General features: G+C 32.1%; 2 protein-coding genes across 3 annotated transcripts; one reads left to right on the top strand and one right to left on the bottom strand.

The window, feature by feature from the left end:
• Positions 1-49: 49 nt before the first annotated feature.
• LOC112277680 (glycerol-3-phosphate dehydrogenase [NAD(+)] 2, chloroplastic) lies at positions 50-2,459 on the bottom strand. The gene is made up of 2 exons (XM_024510294.3): positions 2,231-2,459; positions 50-2,072 (listed from the first exon to the last, which is right to left on the bottom strand). The coding sequence occupies exon 2, from the start codon at positions 1,815-1,817 to the stop codon at positions 246-248; it is 1,572 nt and encodes a 523-aa protein (XP_024366062.3). The 5' UTR covers positions 1,818-2,072; positions 2,231-2,459; the 3' UTR covers positions 50-245.
• Positions 2,460-19,930: 17,471 nt separating this feature from the next.
• Positions 19,931-21,529, top strand: LOC112278744 (F-box only protein 6). Of its 2 annotated transcripts, none has more exons than XM_024512455.3 (2): positions 19,931-20,339; positions 20,431-21,529. In XM_024512455.3, the coding sequence occupies exons 1-2, from the start codon at positions 20,265-20,267 to the stop codon at positions 21,340-21,342; spliced, it is 987 nt and encodes a 328-aa protein (XP_024368223.1). In that variant the 5' UTR covers positions 19,931-20,264; the 3' UTR covers positions 21,343-21,529. The 2 variants fall into 2 exon arrangements, with proteins under 2 accessions (XP_024368223.1, XP_024368224.1); XM_024512456.3 differs by having other exon boundaries at positions 20,490-21,529.
• The last annotated feature ends 2,509 nt before the right edge of the window (positions 21,530-24,038 follow it).

Genomic DNA, 24,038 nt, shown 5'->3' on the forward strand with positions numbered 1-24,038 from the left:
GGATATTTCGCATTTACACCGGGGTATCCCCATGCGGAAATTCAATATCTCTGGTGATCAACATTGAAAAAGTGCAGATTTATTGAGGATTTATGCTCATGCACTTTTGAGGTGGTTAAATCAGCATCGGCTAGAATCAATTTCAAAATCAAAGAGCAAAGCACGGATCTATTTGGTAAAAAACATGCATTGGATGAATGCACATCGATTGTTGTTGACTAATTCACTAAAAGGGGATTGGCCGCTCAAACCTCCTCCACTTGGGGAAGGCTCATCAACGCAAGGACGGCAGTTTTCGGTGTAAGCTCATTGTCGAGAATTCTTGCAACAGCGGTGAGAACCGGCATCTGCACGCGGTACTTCTTTGCCAGAGAGATCACAGCTCCTGCAGTTGCAACTCCTTCTGCGACCTGGCTCATGGAGGATAAGATATCTTCCAGCTTCTCCCCAGATCCCAGACGCATCCCAACGGACCGGTTGCGGGAGAGATTCACGAAACATGTGAGCATGATGTCACCAGAACCGCTAAGGCCGGAGAGAGTGTGTGATTTTGCTCCTATTTTCTCAGCTAGCCATCTGATCTCGGAGCACCCTTGAGCCACCAAAGCTGCCATGCAGTTATTGCCGAGATCCATGCCTTCAACAATTCCCGCAGCAATTGCAAGGACGTTCTTCAATGCGCCCGCTATCTCCACTCCCACGACATCGGTGGAGGTATTTACTCTAAGATAACGGGAAGCAAGTAATTGCTGACAAGCGCTAGCGAGTTCCCTGTCCCGGGAAGCGGCCACCATGGCTGTAGGGAGTTCGTCCATGAGCTCAATGGCGAAGGAAGGTCCGGAAATTACTGCAATGGGTTGTCTGGGATTGCCGAGAGCGCGGGGGATGATCTGAGACATCATCTCTAGAGTGGAAAGCTCCAAACCTTTACTAACGGAAAGGATGGGGAGAGTTGGGGGAACGTGTTCGGCAATGTTGCAGAGAAATTCCGAGCTGGATTGCACGGGGACGGCATGTACACAATAGTGGGCATCCTGAAGAGCTTCTCTCGCATCTGTGGTTGCGGTGACGTTCTTCGGGAGCTGGTGCCGGGGAAAGTACTTGAAGTTCATGTGGTCATCGTTGATGGCTTGACATGTGGTGTAGTCTCGGAGAAGGAGAGTGACGTTCATGTCGGATTTATTTCGGGCTAGAAGAACTGCCATGGCTGTGCCGAAGGACCCACCTCCCAGGACGACGACCTTCTTCGTTTTCATAAGGACATTCTTCCGCCGCTCGTTCAGGAGCTGCCATGATCGAGACCAGCGAACGAGCTTCTCCCATGCTGTTCGCACGACCTTCCGCTCCTCTTTGTTACGAGTGAATGAACCCGGAGAAGTTGAAACTGGAGCCTCATTTGAACTTGATACACTCTCAGATTGAGTGTTGTCTTTTTCTGGGTTCACAGGTTCCGTAGTAACGTTGACTTTACCGTCATCAAAAGAAATCAGAGCACAATTCTCCTCTTCGCCTCTTATAAGGATCAAAGGCGCCTTCCCTCCAGCTTCATCCTCAATGATCAATCGATGAGTAACTTGAGTTTCCAAAGCACCGTCATCTGTGTCCAACACTACTGGTTGCTCTTGCTCTTTCAATGAACAGACCAGCCCACTCCAATGTGGTTTTCGGACGTTTAGACCACCGATCCATGAGGATGAACCCAAGCAATCTCGTGCACAGACCAGAAAGTCTAGCCCTGAACTCTTCGCTACCAGCGATGGTCTCTTCGTAGCTCCCGACGCACTCACCACTTTCTTCGAGACATCATTAGGCCACATCCGCCCCACAAGTGAGGACGCACATGGTACTGAACCGCGAGTTTGAGGCTCCGGGGAGAGATGGACCTTGGAAGAACTTGGAAGGCAGGAACTAGAGGCAGCCAATTGCAAGGGGGAGGAATTCTAGTAGCTCCAAATCCCACCATCATTGGTGCCAAAATCCTACTCTATCCTCTCCATCACTCTATCCTCCTAACTGGGTGCTCTAATTTCTTCATTGAGCGCAACCTCAATCACCGGGAACCAAACCTCAATCTAAGATTGGCGAAAAGTCAGTAGAAGCAGAAAGTCACCATTAGCGCTAAGAATTCTCAAAAGCCTCAGTAACCTTCAAGCTTACTACACCAAGGACGTCGAGCCATTGGACTCAAGCACCAAAGACAGACATGTCACGAATTCGTCCTCAGACATACCTCGAATGGCAATGGAGCTCGCAATGCGCGCGCTCTAGTTTCGAGGAAAGCCACACCACAGGTATGCGTGAGTGGTCATTAGCTCGCACCTCGTGGTGATGATCTCCTTGCACCCCAACTGCTCCTTCTCTCTCATCCGCTTCTTCCACTGAACATCGCTGCAGTTGGCAACGCCCGGTTCGCATGTGGCACTGAAATTCCACACCGAAGCTGCATTGGAGTTGGGCATTGGGCTTGTGGAAGCGAAGGGGAGCATTTCGCGGGCAGGTTAAAGAATAGTGGCTATGATGCGCACTAGGAGTGTGACCGGTGGGAGTCTGGATAGTGGGATTTTGTATGAGGACGAATGAACAGCGTTTCTATTTCGGATGAGGCTCTGCCTCCACAAAGGACATCTACGCTCGACCCTGACACAGGGCTTAGGGCTTTGCACGACTTAATTTGGACTGCAGCAAAGTTAGGTAAGAGCACATTAGAGTCAAACTAACGTTTCGTTTCCCAATTGAACCACTCCGCATTTCATGTGGATGTGAAGGCTATCTATTGCGCCATCACTACACATTATAAGAGACCTTGGAAAGTATGTCTCGAAATTTTACCGTGGTATTTTATTTTTTACGTAATACTAGAGGGTGGATTTAAGAAGAGGGTGGCAGCAGCAGTGACGAGTAGCTTCTTTCCTTTTCAAGCGAATTCAGAAAATGCCTAATGAGCATCACTGTTGTGATTACAATTATAATATTGCGAATCAACCGTCCTCCATTAAATTTTTGTTGGAGAGATCTCTCAGACTTTGCACTATGGATTTCTGTGGTCTTTTCCTGACTAATGTGCACAACTCGTGCAGTTTGTTGCGTCGGGTTTAAGAGATGTCTTGCTAGTGCAAAACTACTAGCTATCAGAAATGATGCAGGTTGTCGAACGAAGGATGCAAACTGAGTAGATTTGTGTCTGCCCATGCAGCAGTGCGCTAGATTGCAGAGAAACTGAGACATCCGGGGACGATCTGCTGTATGTATCTGAGCTCTTTCGATGATTACTGTTTTCATGCTTACATTACCATCACTTTGCGTGTGTTTCTCCGTCCTGCTTCTGGACAAGTGCTCCTCACGTCCAAGCTCTCTCACTCTCTCTGCGTGTTACAAAGATCCCTCGGGCAAATTAAATGCATCCATGATTTCGTTATGAGGATCATCAGGAATGAGTGTGATGGTACCTCTCCGGGTTACTTTATTTTATTTTCGCATGGACAATTCTTCATCTGCCGATCTGTTACCAATTGATCTGTGAGCCAACAGCAAAACCTTCTATTCTTTCCAGCTCCGATCTAGATAGCAGTAAAATCCTATGCATAAGCTCTTGTCATACTTTCTTAGAATTGGGTGCCAAAACAGTAAGGGTTTTGTATTAATGGACAGAAAAGCATTAATTATATATATATATATATATATATATACATGTAAACAAATAACCAGGAAAGGACGAGGTTTAGCCTCATGGGTTATACTTAAAGAAAGCATCACCCTCTGCTTATGAAATGTAACTGGTGGAAGAGATGTGTTTGTCACTGATTTGATAAAAGCTGAGTGATTGTGTATGTGCAGAGCTATTGATTTCATTACCTAGATCATGGACACTCTGTTGCAGCTTTCTTCTTCCAACACTTTGCCTGAGGTTTTGTGTGTAGATGCTCGGTCTCCCTTGGCTCTGCTGAAAATTTGGTTGCATTATCAAGAAGAAATTGTTTAACAATCTCACTATTGGGTTTGACTAGTTCTACTCTCAAAGTGTTCCATGATGCAAATCAACAAACTAATTCTCACCAAGTCAATGCATATCAGATTCATATTCAACACACTCTACATTACTACATCTCTTGAAAGACATCTAAGTATTCAAAATTTAAGGTATAAGTATTTATATGCATGTAAGTTTTTAGGAAAAAATATTTATTTATTGTTCACCACAATTTATTTAACTAAATATATTTTTTAAAGTAGTATTGTAAAACTAATAATCTATAATCTTAATACTCTTAATTAATAAATATCAAAAGTAATCTTATTTTCAAGAGTTAAAATTTTTTTTTGAAGTTTTTTTATAAAAAAATTTATAATGATTTAATTAGTATATTAACTAATAGATAATTATTATTTTTGTAAGTTATTTAATAGTTTTATCAACTTGGTTTACAAGATTATATTTAATTATAATGCATATAGTTTCAAAATAATAAATTAGATTTATTTATTTTATTTTTATTTTTTTTGTCAAAACCATATTTTTATTATTTTCCACAATATTCTAATTGGTATTAGTTGGTAAAATTTGTAACTAGCTAGACACATTTTTTGCTAGTTGGACACATATCAAATGATATGTAGAATGCTGCTTTATAGCTCCTTAGTTAGATAGTATATATGAAAGTAAGAATAAAGCCTTCTTCACTCTTGTCAATTTCTTTAATGCTTTTAGTCTAGTTTTAAGAATTTATAGCTTTCTTATCTTTTGCAATAGTAATTTTTGTTTCTTTTTGAATCTATATACTTTCTCATTTTTTTTATGTCATCTTTCTTTAAGATACAACTTAGGTGTTTAATTATGTTCTTTTAGTTCATCTTTGTTAGATTGACAAGAATATATTCATAATATCAAAGCTTTTTCTTTTTTTAATTTAGTAAGAGTTTATTTTTTATATTTATAAAACAAGCATATTAGAATTTGTAGATTATTAACTTCTGAGCTAGTATTTTTTGAAGATTTTTTTTTTATTCTTAAGTCCTTTTTAATTTTTTTTAAAATTATATATATATATATATATATATATATATATATATATATTAATTAACTGCTTCTGGACAAGTGCTCCTTAGACTTAATGCACTGCTTCTGGACAAGTGCTCCTCAGACTTAATGCTTACAATGCATCAACTTTATTCACCACTACAAAGAGCAACTAGATTAATTAGTAGTATAGACAAAGAGATGATTGGAGATGCTTCAATATTTACATCAAATCATATTACTTCTTTTATAATTGAACATCATTTAAGGAAAAAAGAATTATGAGTTGCCTTGCTTGAGAAATTTAATGGTATATTATTAAAGTATTTGATTAACAAAATTTTGATTTGATCACTTTAAAGATTTATTAAAAAGATGAATTAAATGCAATTAGTGATTAAACTTCAATCTTTAAGTTATCCACACTCTAAGATCACAAGTTAAGTTTATTAAAATAATTCTTTTAAGTCCAATTTTATCATGGTTTTTTATTTTTTTAATAATATAATTTAGTATTAGATAATTAGAGGCCTTTTTAGTAAAATTTTGATATATATACAAAAAATATGATAAAATTTTTATTAAATAAATAAATAAGTAATATCAAAGTAATCATTTAATATCATTATATGCTTTATAATTATAGCAATCCATAAGTAATATCAAGTAGAATGATCTTACACTTATCACCTAATTTTTCTATAGATTGCAATATATAACAAAGAAATTAATATTGAACTTACCTAATCTCCAAAAATTGAATCAAGCAATTAATTTTGCCGTGAATTGCGAGAATCAACTTTTTGAATTTTAACTTGAGAATTGCACAAGCATGCCTCAACATCTTTGTAATTTAGTAATAACACCACTTCTAATGGTGAAAAGACTTCAATTAGTATTCCAAGCCAATATAAAGATTATTAAGATGTTTTTATTAAAAAAAGGTTACTATTCTTTGAGAGCATTGTTCTTGTGATTGCTTAATTGATCTTCAAGAAAGAACTCAACTACCACTTGAATCAATCTATAGCTTATCACAAAATAAGTTAGCTTCACTTAATTAATATATTGATGAATACTTGGCCAAAAACTTTATATGCCATTCAAAAATTTTAAGATAACTTTATATCTTATTTGTAAGGAAAAATAAATAGATTATTATAAATGTATATGGATTATCAAAGATTCAATAAGATTATCATTAAAAATAGATATCTTCTACATTTGATATTAAGATACTTTAATCAATTAATTAAAGCAAATATTTATATAAAAATAGATCAATAAGAAACATACAACTTAATATAAATTTAAAAATAAAATAAATAAAAGACCATATTTTAGATCAAGTATGAGAAAACTAAATGTAATATTTTTTAGACTTATAAATATCCTAATTGCTTTTCAATATCTAATAAATGATATTTTTCAAAAAAAATTAGATGATTTAGATAACATTTAAATTATTCTAAGAATACAAAAAGCATAAATTTTATATTTTTTGTGTATTACAAAAACTTAGGAATAAAAAATTATATACAAAGATGAAAAATTATATATTTTATATAATAAAATTTTATTTTTTAGAAAATATTATTTCAAATAATAGCCTTATAATAGATGATAAAAAAATCAAAACTATCATAGATTAGAAGATTCTAAAAATAATAAAAGATTTTTAATTTTTTAAAAAAAATTCCAAATAATATTATATTTTTATCAATTTTTTTTTTAAAATTGCAATTCTAATTACATATTTGGCTTACAAAGACAAACTTGAGTAGAATATAGAAGTTGAAAAACTATTTGAAGTTTTAAAGGCATCTTTTAGTATAGCACCAATTTTATGTTATATTAACTTTTTGAAGACATATTTTATGAAAACTAATAAATTGGACTTTGCTTTAAATGTGATATTATTAAAAATAGAAATATATGATAAGCTTTATGCTGTGAAGATATAATATGGAATGATGACAAAAAATCCAAATACTAAGTGCTAAAATTCTAAATTGTCTACTTTTAGAACATTGTAAGTTTAGATCACCCATTGAGAATACATACAAACACCACAAATTTAAGAAATAAATTTAATTTTAATATATTTTTTTAAAAAAATTATTTCAATTGTAGATCAAAAATAACTTAGTACTTTGCTACCAATTTTGAATCCAAAACCAATCCTAATCCAAATGCTTCTTCTTTAACTCTCTCTCTCTCTCTCTCTCTCTCTCTCTCTATTTGTTTTTTTCTTTCACACACACACTTACATATACACACACATATATACATTCTTTTTAACAAGGTTATTTTCATTTACATGCCTAGGTTTTTAGTGTTGTAATTTTGATCCTTATATTGTTCTAAAAAGATGTGGATAATACTTCCTATCTTATCAAACATCACTAGTATGCATGTATTAACTTTAAACAAGACTTATTCTTTATAGTTTAAAAAAGGTTTTACAAAAATTTTCTTTACTATCTATCTAACCTTCCTCTATATGATAATATTGTTGTTAGTAAAGAAATGACTATTTGTTCCAAATATTGTATGCTAAAGGTAGATTGTATGCATGTTTTTCTTATAAATCAAATTGAGATTGGAAAAAGTTCCTTACACAAATACTAAATCATCACTTCAACACTTTCTTTAGAAGAGATCAATATATAGGCATTATCCCTAGATGTCACCTCAATCTTTTCAAACTTGTGAAAGAAATCCTAATAAAATCTTAATGAAATTTTTAAAAAATTGTGATAAAATTCTAATTAAATTCTAATCAAATCTTAAATAAATCCTAATCAAAATCTAATCAAATCCTAATCAAATCCTAGATTCTAATCAAATCTTAATAAAATTCTAATAAAATTCTAATCAAATTTTAAATCCAAATCAAATCCTATATAAATCTTAAGTAATTTTAAATAAATCCTAAGTCAATCTTATTCAATTACTATAGTTGTTTAAAAATCTCAATAAATATTAATTAAACATTTGATTTTAACTAAAATTTTACTCACATCTCAATCAACAAGTAATTAACAAGCACATAAAATTTGAAAAAAATCAATTTGTCAATTTGAAAGAAAAAACTTCTAAATTTCTTGGATGTTAGCCGTTGTCAATCACATATATATTCAATCTAATATTTATCTATATAATTAAGTAGAAGTAAGTAAAATGTAGATTTATTTCATAATATTTTCTAAAAAAAGGTTCCTAAAAACTTCATAGATATTACTTTGAATTTATATGTATTTGTAGTTGATTAGTAGGATAGAAACTTGATCAACAAGTTTACTACATGTGGGTAGCTTATAAAACAAGCTAACTAAGTGTCATATATATAGAAAACCTGTCTTATAAGTTAAGATATGTGTCTTACAAAGTCAACAAGTTTTAGAGGTCCTATAGGACATTGCCATATATCTCTCAGTAAAGAATATATATAGAGGCAAGAGTAAAGCTTCCCTTACTCTTGTTAATGATTTTTTAGTCTTTAGTCTTGTTTCAAGATTTTTTAGTCTTCTTGACTTTGGCAATAACCATTCTAGTTTAATATCATATCATCTTTGAGTAACTTTTTAATTCTTTTGAATGACATAAGAGTGTATTAAAGATTTCTTTTTTTGAGATTCATAACCTTCATAGTTTGACAAGAGTGCTAACTTATTATTTTGTCTTTTTTAGAAGTGAGTAGATTATCCGATTTTTATTATTGTATTTTGAAGGTTGCAAATTATCCACCTTTAATAAATAATCTTATTTTTTAACATTGATTTTTTTCTTAAAGAAAGTGGATTATCCATCTTTTTTGAAATTTTCATTTAATATTAGAAGTTAGAAATTATCTTCCTCTAATTTAATTTTTTGGATTTGTTTGAGTTGTCTATAGAAGGAAAGATTATGGATGCTTTTCTTAGCGGAAGAGAGAATAGATTTGCAACTGTTGCAGATTTTCATGAGCTTGTCAACATTCTAAGAGTAAAAAAATCATGTATTTCTAATATAAATCATGGAGGTATTATTTCTAGGCCTATAGACAAAGTTCAAAGTGTGCATCAAAAATTGTGTGATTGAAGGAAACAAGTAGATCAACCTCACAACCAAATCTAGGAAGTTTTATTTCTACAAGTATGATAAGAATAAAGATTAGTATGCCTGAGAAAATTGATAGAATAAGATCAAAATTTAAAGGATTTTTGCGAGAAGCCAAGCTTTATCTAAAATGCATCCCTTTCAATATCTTGATGGATTTACTCAAGTTAAAATCATAGCTGTACTTCTATCATGAAGTGCTTTGTCTTAGTTTCTATCTTTAATTTAAAAAAGATTGTAACTCTTTTATGATTTAAATTCATTCCTAGAAGTATTTATAACTACATTCAAAATAAATAAATAAATAAAAAAGAGTAGCATAAATCAAACTCTTATCTTTACAATAAGGATCACAATCAATCACCTTATATACTATTAAATTCCAAAACCTTGCTTACAATGTGGACTGGAATCACAAAGATTTTATCAATCAATTTCAATATAAGTTGAAGGATAATTTTAAAGATTTATTATTAATAATATCAAAGATTAAATCTTTAAAACAATTTATTGCTGAAGCCATTACACACTACAAATGATTATTTAAAAGATGTCAAAAATAAAGACTTGGCTTGAGATGAACAAATCAAATAATGATGGCAACTCCTAAGTTTTTTAAACTTATTCATCAAGGCTAGAACCAATGTAAATTGATATGATACATTTTAAGTTCCTCACAAAGCATAAAAAGACTTGATGTCAACATGGCTTATGTTTATATTAAAAAAAAAAACTAAACATATTATTGAATATTATCCAAAAAAACAACACAACCACAAGATGAGAAGCATGGTTGCCAAAGAAGACAATGTATCAAAAAATAAATTTCTTCAGCTACAATAGGGACCGTACAACTGAAATCTTATGTAACTCCTAGTAAAGGTTTTATTCTCTCCTCAAACTTCTTACCTTATTTTATGATAGAAATTTATTTAGGACCAAAATGACAAAATCTTAGATTTTTTAAATTTAAGAGGCTCAGCTTGTTTAATATACAAAGATTTTATTAAAAAATAAGAAATATTATTAATCAAAAAAATTAAACTTATACATATAGAAGTTATAGATGATTATTTGCTATCTTATGGAGGTATTATGCATGAGACTATTTCTTTAGATGTAGCAATTAAAGATTATGATAGTATAGTAATATTTGATATAATAAGATTTACATTCAATTTGGTTATTTTAGGATTATCTTGCTTAAAAAAATATAATTTTTAAATAGATTGGATTTCTTATAATCTTAATTTTTTTGATAGTTTAATCCAAAACCTCATTAATCAAATAAAAATATATAAATCTAATACATCGAAACCCTTACTAGTAGATGCAAGAGCTTTCATGTATGTCACAAAAGAAGGATTATGTTTTGGTACATATGCCATGCCTATTTCTTATGATGGAAAGTTTTCAAGTAATATTTCTAATCAATATTAAGATTTCTTGGATACTTTTGAAAAGAAAAATATAAATATTCTTCAAAGCATTGTCTTCATGATTGTTCTATCAATCTTCATGAAGGAGTTTAACAACTATTAGTATCAATCTATAGCCTATCACAAAATAAGTTGATTGCACTAAAAGAATATATTGATGAAAACTTCCATAAGAATTTCATATGCCATTTTAAATCTCCAACCAAGGCTCCTATCTTATTTATGAAGAAATAATATGGATCTTTGTAGATGTGTGTGGACTATCGAGGACTCAACTAGATCACTATCAAGAATAAGTATCTTCTATGTTTAATTTCAAGACTTCTTCTTCAACTCAATCAAGCAAAGTTCTATACAAAAATAGATCTATAATAAGCATATAATTTAATATGCATTAAAAAAAGAGATGAATGGAAAGCTGCATGTTGAACTAGGTATAGGGATTTTGAATATAATATCATGTCTTTTGAACTCACAAATGCACCAGTTGCTTTTCAACATCTAACGAATGATGTTTTATGTGAATTTTTTGATGATTTTGTGACTTATTATTTAGACAACATCTTAATCTACTCTAAGAATAGAAAAAAGCATGAAGTTTATATTTTTTATGTCTTACAAAAACTTACAAATGTAGGATTGTACACTAAGTTAAAAAAGTATGTATTTTATACTATTCAAATTGACTTCTTAAGATACTTCATTTCTAAAAAAAAGGCTAATGATAGATCCAAAGAAGGTCTAAATTATGATAGATTGAAAGATTCTAAAAATGGTAAGAGATGTGCAATATTTTTTGGACTTTGCTAAGTACTATTAGATCTTCATCAAAAAAAAATTTAAGTTATAGCTCTACTTACACGTTTGACTTGAAAAAAAAAACCCTGAATGGAATAAAGAAATTAAAGTATTATTTGATGTTTTAAAAAAAGAATTTACTTTTGTACCAATCTTATATTACATTCACTTCTCCAAGATATTTTTTACAGAAACAAATATATCAAATTTTGCCTTGAGTGCAATATTGTCACAAATAGAAGCAAATAACAAACTCTATCTAGAAGCTTTCTATTCATAAAAAATTTTAGCAGCTAAGATTAATTATAAAATCCACAACAAAAGGTTCTTTACAATTGTGGATTTATTTCAAGAATAGCGTCATTAACTAGAATGTATATTGATTCTAATTATCATGTATATATATCATAAGAATCTCAAATACTTTATATCAACATATATTTTGAATTGTTGCCAAATTCATTGAAGCATGTCTTTATCAAAATTTTATTTCAAAATCACTTATCAATTCAAAAAACAACAAGGTTTATTGGATGCCTTTTTTAGGCATTCTTATTTTATATCAAAAGAAAGAGATGTAGCTTTTGATCAACAAAGGATAATCTTTTTGAAGCTAGAGCATTTTCACCTTTGAGTAATAAAATCAACATTGATTACTGATTCAACTTTTATTCAATAAATTCAATAAAGTATGTCCTCTAATTACCTTGTCTATGATATCAAGAATAATTTTTTCAAATCTCATGATACTTCTAAGTTTGAATTTAAGAATAACCTATTCTATTTTAAAAGATGATTATACATTCTAAAAGGCAAAACACAATTATAAGTTTTTGAAGCTCATCATGACTTTTTAACACCTAGATATTTTAGATGCAACAAGACTTTAGAGCTAATATTGAGAAAGTTTTGGTGACCTCAAACGTAGAAGGTAATTCAATACTTTGTATAATCATGTGATATTTGTTAAAAATCCAAAACTTCTCGCCATCAACCTTATGGACTTCTTCAGCCATTATCTATTCCAAAATAACTATGGTCTTTTGTTTCTATAGATTTTAACACAAATCTTCTAATCTCAAATTCCTATGATTCTATATTTGTGGTAGTAGATTGTTTTACCAAGATAGTACATTTTATATTATGTATAAAATCCATCACAAATGAAGAAATGGCTAAGTTTTTTCTTAACAATATCTATTGCTATCACAAATTAATTAAAGATATTATATCAAATAAGGAGACTCAATTTGTATGAAGATTTTAGAGAATCATTTTCAAGTTTTTAAAGATAGATATAATGCTCTCTTTGGCTTTTTATCCTCAAATTGATGGGCAAATGAAATAGTTGAATAAAGTTTTGGAGCAGTATTTGAGATATACCATCAACTATCATCAAGATGATTTGAAAACTCTTTTGTCATTGGCAGAGTTTATATAAATTAATTTTAATATATTCTTCTATTTAAAAAATATTTTTTTTTGCTATTATATTTATCATTTATAAGTTGATACTTTTGACTTTTCATAAGATAATAATCTTGAGACAAAATATTTTGAATTTTTTTTGTTAGAGCTACATGCAACAATGATGGTGGAATTAAAAAAAAGTTAAGAATAACAAAAATTTAATGCAAATGACTATTACAAGGAACAACCTCAATTCAATGTGGGTGATAAGATATAGTTACTTTGTTGCAATATCAAGACTACTCGTCCTTATGACAAGTTGGACTATTGTGGATTTTGACCTTTTTTTATTTATAAAAATTTTATTATATTTCTTATCAATTACATCTATCAAAATCTATGAAGATCCATTCTGTATTCTTTCTTAAGCCATATAAGACAATGAATATTTTGGAAAGAAGAAAAATACCACCTCCTTCTATAGAAATGGATAACAATTAAGAATTTAAGGTAGAAAAAGTTTTAAATTTAAGGTAGCACTACAATAGATTAAAATATTTTATTAATTGGCATGGATATGATATTAGTAAATGCACATGAGACTAGCAAAGAATCTTACAAATGCAACAAAGAAAATTAAAGCTTTTCATTGATGACATCCATCAAAATCAAGATAAAGAATAAAAAAACTTTGCTATAAAAGAAATAAGATCTAAGAAAGAAATCATTCTACTTTCTATCTATGTTCATAATATTTTTGTATTTTTGACCCTAAAAAGATAGAGAATCAACAATCAACAGATTCAACTCAAGAACTATTACTTATTGACTTACCGAATGAAACATTACAATTTTCACAACTTTTAAGACTATGTAATTGAGAATGATATATCCTACCTCAAATAGATGGTAAAATATAATATAGTTGGTATCATGATCTTAGAAGAAACTTCCAATATTTGGTAATTTTATTAGAGGTAGAAACAATTTTTGATTGTGTTTCAAATATTTTATTTAAAGAAAGTTAGAAAGGCCTCAATAACAATAAAATAATAGGATAGTCTTTCTACCCTAATATGGAATATTATTGATGGTTGAGAAGACCTATTAACCATCTTCAAAGAAAACAAAGATTAAAGTATGTGGCAAAGACAATTTTTTACATCTTAGATTTTTTCAAAATATGAGGACCACTTCTTGTAAAACTTGTCTCTAGAAAGAGGAGTAATGTCACAGACATACATATTTATTATAATATTTAGCTATATAATTAAATAGAAGTAGATAAAAGTAAATTTATTTTATAATATTTTTTAGAAAAATTTTGTGGAAGCTTCATAGATGCTACTTTGACTTTACATGTGTTTGTAGTTAATTGGTAGGATAGAAACTTGATCAAAAAAATTATCATATATTGATAGTTTATAGAACAAGCTAATTATGTGGCATACATATAGAAAACTTATCTTGCAAGTTAAGATACATGTTTTGCAAAGTTAATATGTTTTGGAGGTCTATATGACATTGCCACATAGCTTCTACTTAGGAGTATATATGGAGGCAAGAGTGAAGCCTTCTTCACTCTTATCAATGCCTTTTTAATCTTTAGTCTTGTTTCAAGACTTTTTATTCTTCTTGTCTTTGGCAAAAGTCATTCTAGTTTAATACCATATCATCTTTAAGTGACTTTCTAGTTCTTTTGAGTGACATAAGAGTGTATTAAAGATTTCTTTCTTCGAGATTCATGTCCTTAATAGCTACCGTCCTTCTCTAATTCAAATATTGATATGTCTATAATGAATTCAATTCTTGTTAAATTATTTAATTACTTCAAAAATTGATAAAATTGTTCTTAAATTTTTTTTCTTCAATCAAATTGGAAAATATTGAGAGATTGCAAAAATCCTCAATTATCCTAGATTTCAATTATCTAAGACCATAATCCACAAAAACTTTTATAATAGTCAATTTAATAGTTTGATTAATATAAAATTTATTAAAATACATGTAAGACAAATATATCTAAAGATTGATAAAATTTTACCCATAAATATTCTACGATATTTAAAAAATTGTCAAATTTGTGAACTCCTTTTTATTTCTTCACCATTTACGTCCTTAGAATACATCTCTCTCTTTAAAAAGCCCTCAAAACCTTAATAAGCTTTTAAATCACATAAAATTAACTCTCAAAAATCTTATCTTAAGTCTATTCTTAAATCCTACTCTTTAATGAACCAAAGAATCTTTGAATTAGTATAGATGCAAAATTTTATACCTCAGAGTCTAATTTCAACTTTATTTCATAATTAGTCCTCTTTAGGTATCAATTCTTAATATTTTGAAGTAATTTTTACTAAATTTTATTTTTAATTTCTTCTTAAACATGATTATATTAATTATTTATTTTATTTATTTTTATTTGGTTCATTTATATTCCTATAAAATATGTAGAAGTCTCTTCTATAAGAAGATAGTATTAGAACTTGTTAGTTTTTATTACCTCCTTGTCTATTATCTTTATTTTAAAGAAAATTTGCTAAAATAATTTCATTTAAGCTCCTTCATAATTAAATATTTCCTTTCTTCTTTCATCTAATAGTCATATTACTATATGACACCAATATTTCTAATATATGCTACTTTGTTCCATTTTCCTTTCTAATTTTGCCATTAATACTTTATTAAACTTTTTATTTAAAATATGTTATACTATTTCAAAATCCTTAGTTTTATCCTTTTAGCTTGCCACCTCAATACCTCAAATGCCAAATATCTCAACTATTGCTACTAACTTAATTATTTCTTGATGGTGCATTAGATTTTTGTTGATAATTTTGGTGCATGCTTGTAATTGTCTCTCCATGAAATTTAATTTTTTGTTGGCTTGGTTCTTTGCAATAAAACCTCTATTTTTTTTGATAATTTCTTAAAAGCTTTTTGAAAAAAATATACATGATATCTTGTATAGTCTATTAACTTATCAAATCCAAATCCTTCAATAGTTTTTTATTTGTTTCTTGATTCTTCTTAAGTGTCTATTTGTAAAGTTGAATTAGTCTATAAAGATTGTGATAATAAAATATGCCATAATAAAAGTTTAGACATAAAAAATCTAATGATTAAAGAAAAATCTAATGATTAAAAAATAAAAAGAAGAAAGCCATAAGAAGGCTCTATTGGAGTTTGCATTCTATAACTGTCAAGGACATGAATCTCAAAGAAAGAGAATCCTCAATACACTCTTTTATCACTAAAGAGAACTAGAAAGTTACTCAAAAGGTGATATAATATTAACTAGAATGGCTATTGCCAAAAACAAGAAGACTAAAAAGTCTTGAAACAAGACTAAGACTAGAAAGGCATTGACAAGAGTGAAGAAGGCTTCATTCTTGCCTCCATATATACTATCTAACTAAGAGCCATGTGGTGATGTCCTATAGGACCTCCAATATGTATTGACTTTGCTAGCCACATGTCTTATCTTGCAAGGCAAGTTATCTATGTATACGCCATTTAGTTGGCTTGTTCCACAAGCTACTACATGGAGATAACTTATTCCACAAGCTATCAATACATGGTTAGTTTTTTGGCCAAGTTTCTAACCTACAAACACATCTAAAGTCAAAACCGCATCTATAAAGCTTCTAGGAAGCTTTTCTAGAAGACTTTATGAAATTATTCTATTTTATCTACTTCTACTTAATCATATAAGTAACTATTGAGGTAAATATATATGTCCGTGACAATAACAACCTTATAGACTTCTTTATTTTCTTAAATTGCTTCTTTCTTTTGCTTATTTTCTCATAAATTCTTTATGCAAGGTTTTTTTTTTTTTAACATCTTTTTGATAGAAGACATTATCTAAATCATTTTTTAAACTAATTTTAACTCATAAAGCCATGCTAGCCTATAAGTTTGGTCTAGATAGAGCCTTGAAATAAAACTTATTTTATCTTAGTCTATTTAGATGGCAGTAAGGTATACCTTGGATTTAAATCATTTAATTGCTCTTTAAATTAGAAAATGTGTAAAGATACAAGCCTACTATGTCTTCACAAAATTTTGCTTCAATTAATCTAGTAGATTTTTTAGAATCATTGAAAATCTCTTTGATCCTAAAATTTAAAAATTCAAGATTCTAATCCAATTAAACTTTCATATCTTTCAATCTAACCATTTAATTGACTCAAGAGTATAAAAATATATTTAAGATATACACATTTAAAATTCTAAAAAAAATCAACTATATATTTAATATAATACTTATAAATTATTTATATATATAAGTTAATTTTATTTTTTAAAATCGAAAATCACTAAAAACATCTTTCACTTTAAAAAATTGTCAAAAATTGAGTGTGCATTAAAATCACTTGAAACTATTACCACAACATCTTTTCTAAAGTTTCTCTCTATTGTTGTTTATCAATTAGCAAAACAACCTTAGAATTGTCGTACGTGTGCAATTTTGTGTATTGGAATTTGATTTCAATCTTGGTTTACAACTGGTCTAAGTATCAATTTATAAATTTAAAAGATAATTTTTGCTAAAAAATAATCTTAAATTTCTCTTTGAGATGTTTTATTATTAATTTTTCTAATCTATTTTATTTTGCCTTAATTATGGCCATTCAAGGTAAGTAGAAGCCCATTTTACAAAAGAAAACACTATCACTTATTAATTTTTCCTTTCCTTGATTATTACATTTATTTCTAAAGTAATTTATTACATTATTTTTAATTAAGCTTGTTTATAATATACCTTTTTTCTTTCACTTGATAGCTGCATTATAACATAGCATTGCGCATATTGAAAACTTGCTTTGCAAGCTAGATACATGTAATGCAAGTTGGACATGTATTAAATGACATGTAAAATATTGTTGCATAGCTCTTTGGTTAGATAGTATATATGAAGGCAAGAATAAGGCCTTCCTAACACTTGTCAATTCCTTATATACTTTTAGGCTAGTTTCAAGAATTTGTAGATTTTTTTTTTTTTTTTTTTTTTTTTTTGCCATCTTATTTTAAAACACATCTGATATTTTTAATTATTTTTTTTGCACAAAACTTTTACCTTTTCAAGTTGTAATATATTGTTATATGAACTTAATAAAATTTTATGATTTTCAAAAATAAAATTTATAAAAATCATTAAAACATATTATAGAAAAGACAAGAAAAGAAAAGAAATATATATATATATATATATATATATATATATATATATATTTATTTATTTATTTAAACCTATGTATATTATGGTAACATTCATAATTTTATACAAAATTTATTTTAAATATTTCTATATTTTTTATTCTTTTTGATGTAGTTAATTGAAAGATTTTGTGGGTTTATGTATCCTTATGATATATGATTATTAAATTGAAACATGAAATAAATATTTCAAAGGATTTTTTTTGTGCAATTTAAAATAAAAATATTAAGATAAATTATAATCTAAAAAAATCAAAAACTTATCATTAAGACTAAGTTTAGTAGGAAATTTATGTAGTAAAATTTTAATTCGAACTAAATCAATTAGTTTTTTCTTTAATATCTTAAAGAATGTAGCAAACTTCAACTTATAGCAAACTTACTCATGCTATACATATGTCTTATTAGAAACATTATTTATTTATTTATTTATTTATTTATTTTATAGTTAGAATCTTTTATTATTTAATTCTATAAAATCATTCATTATTATCTTCTTCATTTTTCCTTTTGCAAGCATAGATTATGGTCTTTTGCAAGTTTCTTCAGATTTATTACACTTATATCAAATTTGTCAAAAATCTTTTATATCATTTCTTGGGCATGCAGTCATTGACATAAAAAGTATCATTGAAGTAACCATTGTAATATCAACATTAATATATCACATAGATGTCAACCAAATCTCTTATTTTTTTTACTGTTATTTTAAGGAACTTACATTGTTGTAATAATTTAGTATCTTCAAATATACAATAAACTTAACATGGTAAAGAATATTTTACATATCAAGCATATTGTAATATTTTCTTGGTCCCTGTTTAATTTTAAATTTATTATTTATAAATGAGAAAAATGCACTTCTTGTTGCAAATTTTGTATTCCAATTTTTTATAGAGCATCGAGCAATATATTAAGAGTTATATTCCTCTACTTCTGACCTAATAATAATTCCATTCAGTACTTTGTTGGTACCATTGGAATAGGAAATAGTTACCACAGAAGATTTGTTATTATTAGAAGTACCCATAATTGATTAGTAAATAATAATCAGCAAAAACAATCGAACAACAAAAACACATCTCGTGGTACGAACCAAACATTATCAGATGGAGTTTGATTGACAATATAACTGGCTCGTTTTATTTAGCTTTAAAGCGTAAGGAGCGTGAAAAAGACAAAACAAGTATAACAATGATGAAACATCTGAGCGAACCAACTCTCATTTAAATCCAACGGTTTCAATGCGCTTCCCGCCAAATCCGAGCGGACTGATGGATGATAACGGAGATCGACGAGAAGATTTTCTGAACCACATGCATCCATCGGGGGGTGCTGTCCACCTTCCTGAGATCCACTCCGGCTACGGGTACCTGCCCGCATTAACTGGTGAATGAGTCATGTTGTTTTTAGGCGTCATTCGAACAGATTGCCGGTGCTGATGAAGCCCAGAGCGGAGTTCGCAGCGATGGAATAGGGATGGCCACCCTGAATCAATCGTCGGTTGGATTCGGTTGCTTTCACAGCCTTTTTAGATCTTACGGTATACACCCGTCGTCAACAGTGGTACAGCGTGGAGCATGGGGCATGGGCTCGGAATCCCACGCAACTCGATTCCACCAGTTGAACACTCGTTTTTATCGTCTCTGCCAGGGCCATAGGAAGATGAGGAATGATTTTACTGCTTCGGTGATTTGATGAAGAATGACGAGGGCCGAAAGACTGGACAGAGAAGAAGTGTTGATAGAACGACAAAAATTGCCAGCCCAAGTCAATGACAGGGAATCTTGTGCGACATATGTCACCCCCCTGCTTCTCTCCGAACCACAGCTCATCGATGTGATGCGATTGATGTGAACGAACAGCAGTCACACTGTCTTGTGAAAATTGTGTTCCTGTGCAGTATAAATTGGGACGAGATTTGAGTGTAGGGAAGGTTAGATGTGTGTGGAGCCTTCTGTAGTGTGCTCGCAACGGGATCCAGAGTTGTGAGAGCCGGAGCGCTAACGTAGGTGCGAGAATTGCTTCTTGAGTGTGATGAAGGAGAATTCTTGAGGGGTTGCGCGCTATGACGGTCGATTGGAAGGCTGGGACAAGGAGGATGGGGGAGTTCGAGGCTATGAGGAGGATGGACTCTGGGTGAAGGGGGCGGTTCGTTGGTAGAGAACTAAGCGGTAGGATTACGAAGTTCAAGGTTGTGACGATCGATCTATCTTGAAGGTGAACTCTTCTGGCTGTGATCGATTGCTTGCTCCAAACTCTGGTATGGACCCCGCGCTATGGGAAAAGTTGCCGGATCACATCCTCGATCACGTTCTTGTACAGTTGCCATTACCGGTTCTCACCCGTTTCAGGTGCGTCTGCAAAAGATTCTACTCCCTCTCCGCATGTCGGAGTTTCGTTAAGGGCTTTGTTCTGAGTTTAAGTCCGATCTCTTTCCCGCAGCCATGGTTGGTGCACACACACTCCGGCATCTCCAATGCATATAACCCCGCCGCCAACAGGTGGTTCGAGCTGTCGCCCTACTTCATTCCTGACCCATGGTTCTCCGATGTCTTAACCTCTGCGAGCGGACTCGTGGTAAGCTCTCCTGTGGCGAATGAAGCGGGCCGCCCTGTTAGGATGCTGGTATCCAATCCCTTCACGGGATTTGAGAGGCGTCTGTCGCCTATCGGGCATCCATCTGCGGCGCAAATGCTTGTGGACCCAAGCGGAGAGAGCTACCAAGTGTTCGCGCTCTGTGAGGAGCCCGGCTCGGAGCTCGAAGACCGTAACAGGTGGTCGCTGCATCGGTACTCTTCATTGAGTAACACTTGGGAGTTTCTCTCTTCCCAACTTCCGCTCGCAATTATTCCTGGTAGTGCCACAATTGACGTCTGCAATGGTATTGTCTACTGCACCGCTGGCTACCGAACTCCACAATTCGGAATATGGGCCTTCAACATGGAATCCAAGAGCTGGTCTCGTGTACAACTCCCGTTCTTGCCTTCATATGCCCGCTGTCAGCTCATCTCGTGCGGCAGGCGTCTTATTCTCATCACTAGAATGAAAGCTGAGGCTTCCACGAACGCAGCAGCGGTCCTCCATATCTGGCAGTTCGACCACACTCGTAAGGATTGGATGACGACTTTGGAGCTTCCCGATGAGATGGCCGGCCAGAACGACAATTGCCATGGCAGCTTCTCATGTGAGGCGCAGGGCGATCTTCTCTACATCATCTCTGGTGTAATCCGTGAACTCAAGGTCACCGTCTTCAATTTGGCTACCCAGGAGATACAATATGCCCCGTCACTGGTTGCAGCCGTGAGCCACGGCAAGAGCTTCCCCTTCTACCCCAGGCTCTCGACTCTTGTGTGATGAAGGTCTGGTTTCTGTGGCTCGGTATTGAAGCTTGATGGAGCTGGTTGCGAAGAAACTCTGTTATCACGATGAGCGTAACTCCACATCCTTAATTTTCCTTTCGAAGAGTACGGGAAATTTGCACTCGTGGTTGTTTTTGCGAAGTCATGAACGCTTCGACAGAATAAAGAGTATTTTACAACTACATTGATATCCAATTGCAGCTTGTTATGACGATGATGCAATTGTTGCGTTGTGCCCTAGAAATCCTATCCTTAACAATAACTGCGATGGTACGGTAGTTAATAAATGACTGAAGCTCCTGAGACGCCGTCATTTCACTTCTTCGGTGGATACGTTCAAACACAACATCCTTGCGCAACTTTAGGTTCTTGAGAAGTGAAACATTTGGCCCTCGGAAAGCCTCCAAGGTCACATGGTATAATTCTTTACTGAGCTGATAGTTCCAACTGTATCTTAAAGAGAATGGTGAAAAGGTCGACGAAACTGAACATGAGATACTCTCGGAAAAGTCTCCATGTTTGACATCTTGGCAGTAAAATGTAGTCAGCCGTAGAGTACCCAGTATTTGTACATTTTCTACACATGTCTGTCTGAACTCTTTTATAGTAGCAAAGAACAGAAGATGGAAAATGTTCATAATTTAGAGAAAAAATTGCATGGAATACGTGTGACCTCTAATCCGCTTGCGGGAGTGATGGCACGCAATTGAATTTGTCATCGCAATGAGAATATACTTAACAGCAGAACCCATTGTCACGTCTTAGCAGCGTTGAATTGGGATATGATAGTTTTATACTGTGAGCTGACGTCGTATCAATGTATGTTAAAGTCACCTTTTGAAATTAAGTTTGTGAATCTACAAAACTTGTTAGCACATCCACTTATAGTGGAAAGGTCGCACAAACTTCTTAGAACTCCAGCAAAAGTTCCAACACTGTGCTGATTCCACGCAAACTTTGTGGATAAGGGTGACCCACTTAGTCATCGCATAGGCCCAACTTCAAGAGATCGGAGACAGAAAGATGAATATTTGAGTCTTTCTCCGGGGATGAACTTCAGAGTTTTCTAGAAAACCACTAAAACCATAACGTCAGCTGAGGATATGCGTGTCGACGAAAGCTGTCAGACACTTGCCTGCATCAAACGAATGATGGTCCCCGCAAGAATCATACTATCACATACCTTAAAATTTACAACGCAAGAAACAATTCATAGAAGTAGAATACAAGATTGAGGGCTGACATTTGCTTCGACACCACAACAGGTGCTATGTCTCGGCGTGTTGGCTTCCCAATATACTCAAACAAAAAATCACAACCTACCCGAAACTACAACCTCGCAATTTCAAGTGCGGAGATACTCATCATGTGCGGCTCTTTCAGATGATTCACATAGCATTGTGCGACGAAAATTCACAGGAGATGGCGACAGTGATTTAGTCGTTGAGTCATGGATTTCGTTGCATCTCCATCATCGAGTCAGCAACGAGGATATATCACCCTGATATACAAGCGAATGCTCGTCGCTGACAGACACGACCAGCTTTCCAACAGGTGCTTGCTCATGTCACATACACTTAATGAAATACTCCACTGAAATTACCACTTACCAACAAGATGCACTTACCAGTTTGTAATACATTCGACAAACCTCAGTTTCCAAGCCTCCTTAGAAATAAACGGCAAAATTCAAAGACCACAAGTACAAACCCTAAACCCATGGTTGTTGCGAATGACTCGGGAGAAGTGTCGCATCAGCAACTATCAGCTTGAGTCTCTTGGCGGAAAAATTTGAAAAACTAGTCCATGGCCAATAATTTGTAAAAATAAACGGTTTAAGTTGAAATTTTTACATCTTTATATCTTACAGCTTGAGCTTTTATTCTGATTGTGCAGTGTTATAAAACAAACAGTATTAGATGCTTTCTTATTCTTTTTCTCTTTGTCTTTCTAAGCATTCAAACTTTATACTGGTTAGAATAAACATTTTTTTGTAGATTGGATGTGTGATGAGCAAGCCTCTTTAAACTAGGGCTTTTCCTACACTATCTAATTTAGCTTGTTTTCTGGTTGCAACCAAGTTTTATTTTAGGTAAGTTAAGAATGGATGAAATTCATTTATAAAATTGTCCAAAAACATCCATCCTTATCAAATTTGACAAACTTTGTTGAATTGTTTAGAGTGCAAGATACTCTCGAGTAAGAAGTTTGTGAGGCATTGCCAATACTTCTCCTTCTCTTATCCAATCATAGAAAAGTCAGATTTGATAGTGCTTGTATTAAAAAAAATAGAAGCCAACTTACTACAAAAAATTTGAAGTTGTGGAAATAAGCTATTGTAATTGGCCCATTTGACATGAAATTCTGTTTGCAATCAAAGCACTTGTCAATAGCATCCTTGAAGGTTATTTCCTTGTGATAGGCATGGAATATGGCTTGTTGGTCATTTTTAGTATTTTTGATCGATTGAGAGTCCTACCTAGCCAATTCTAATTGTAGTTTGTATTGATGGATGGAAATGCACAACAAAGATGTGTGTAGTGCATACAAATCATGTACCAATCTGTTTGGAATGTCTTTATTGCTAACATCATTGTTGTGATCATATTTGGTAATAATAAATGAAATGCCATCAACGAGTATAATAAATAAGGTTGCTATATTATAAACCATGGCCTCGACCTTGATTCA

The sequence above is a fragment of the Physcomitrium patens genome, chromosome 2 (genome assembly GCF_059467195.1).
Source record: "Physcomitrium patens ecotype Gransden chromosome 2, ASM5946719v1, whole genome shotgun sequence".
In the NCBI taxonomy this organism is placed as follows: Eukaryota; Viridiplantae; Streptophyta; class Bryopsida; order Funariales; family Funariaceae; genus Physcomitrium; species Physcomitrium patens.

What these genes read in the sequence shown, in the direction of transcription:
- LOC112277680 (XM_024510294.3), bottom strand. Translation starts at nt 1,817, where the DNA reads ATGTGGCCTAATGATGTCTCGAAGAAAGTGGTGAGTGCGTCGGGAGCT.
- LOC112278744 (XM_024512455.3), top strand. Translation starts at nt 20,265, where the DNA reads ATGGGAAAAGTTGCCGGATCACATCCTCGATCACGTTCTTGTACAGTT. An exon ending in CCGGTTCTCACCCGTTTCAG is followed by an intron (nt 20,340 to 20,430) that starts GTGCGTCTGCAA and finishes TCTTTCCCGCAG; the next exon opens with CCATGGTTGGTGCACACACA.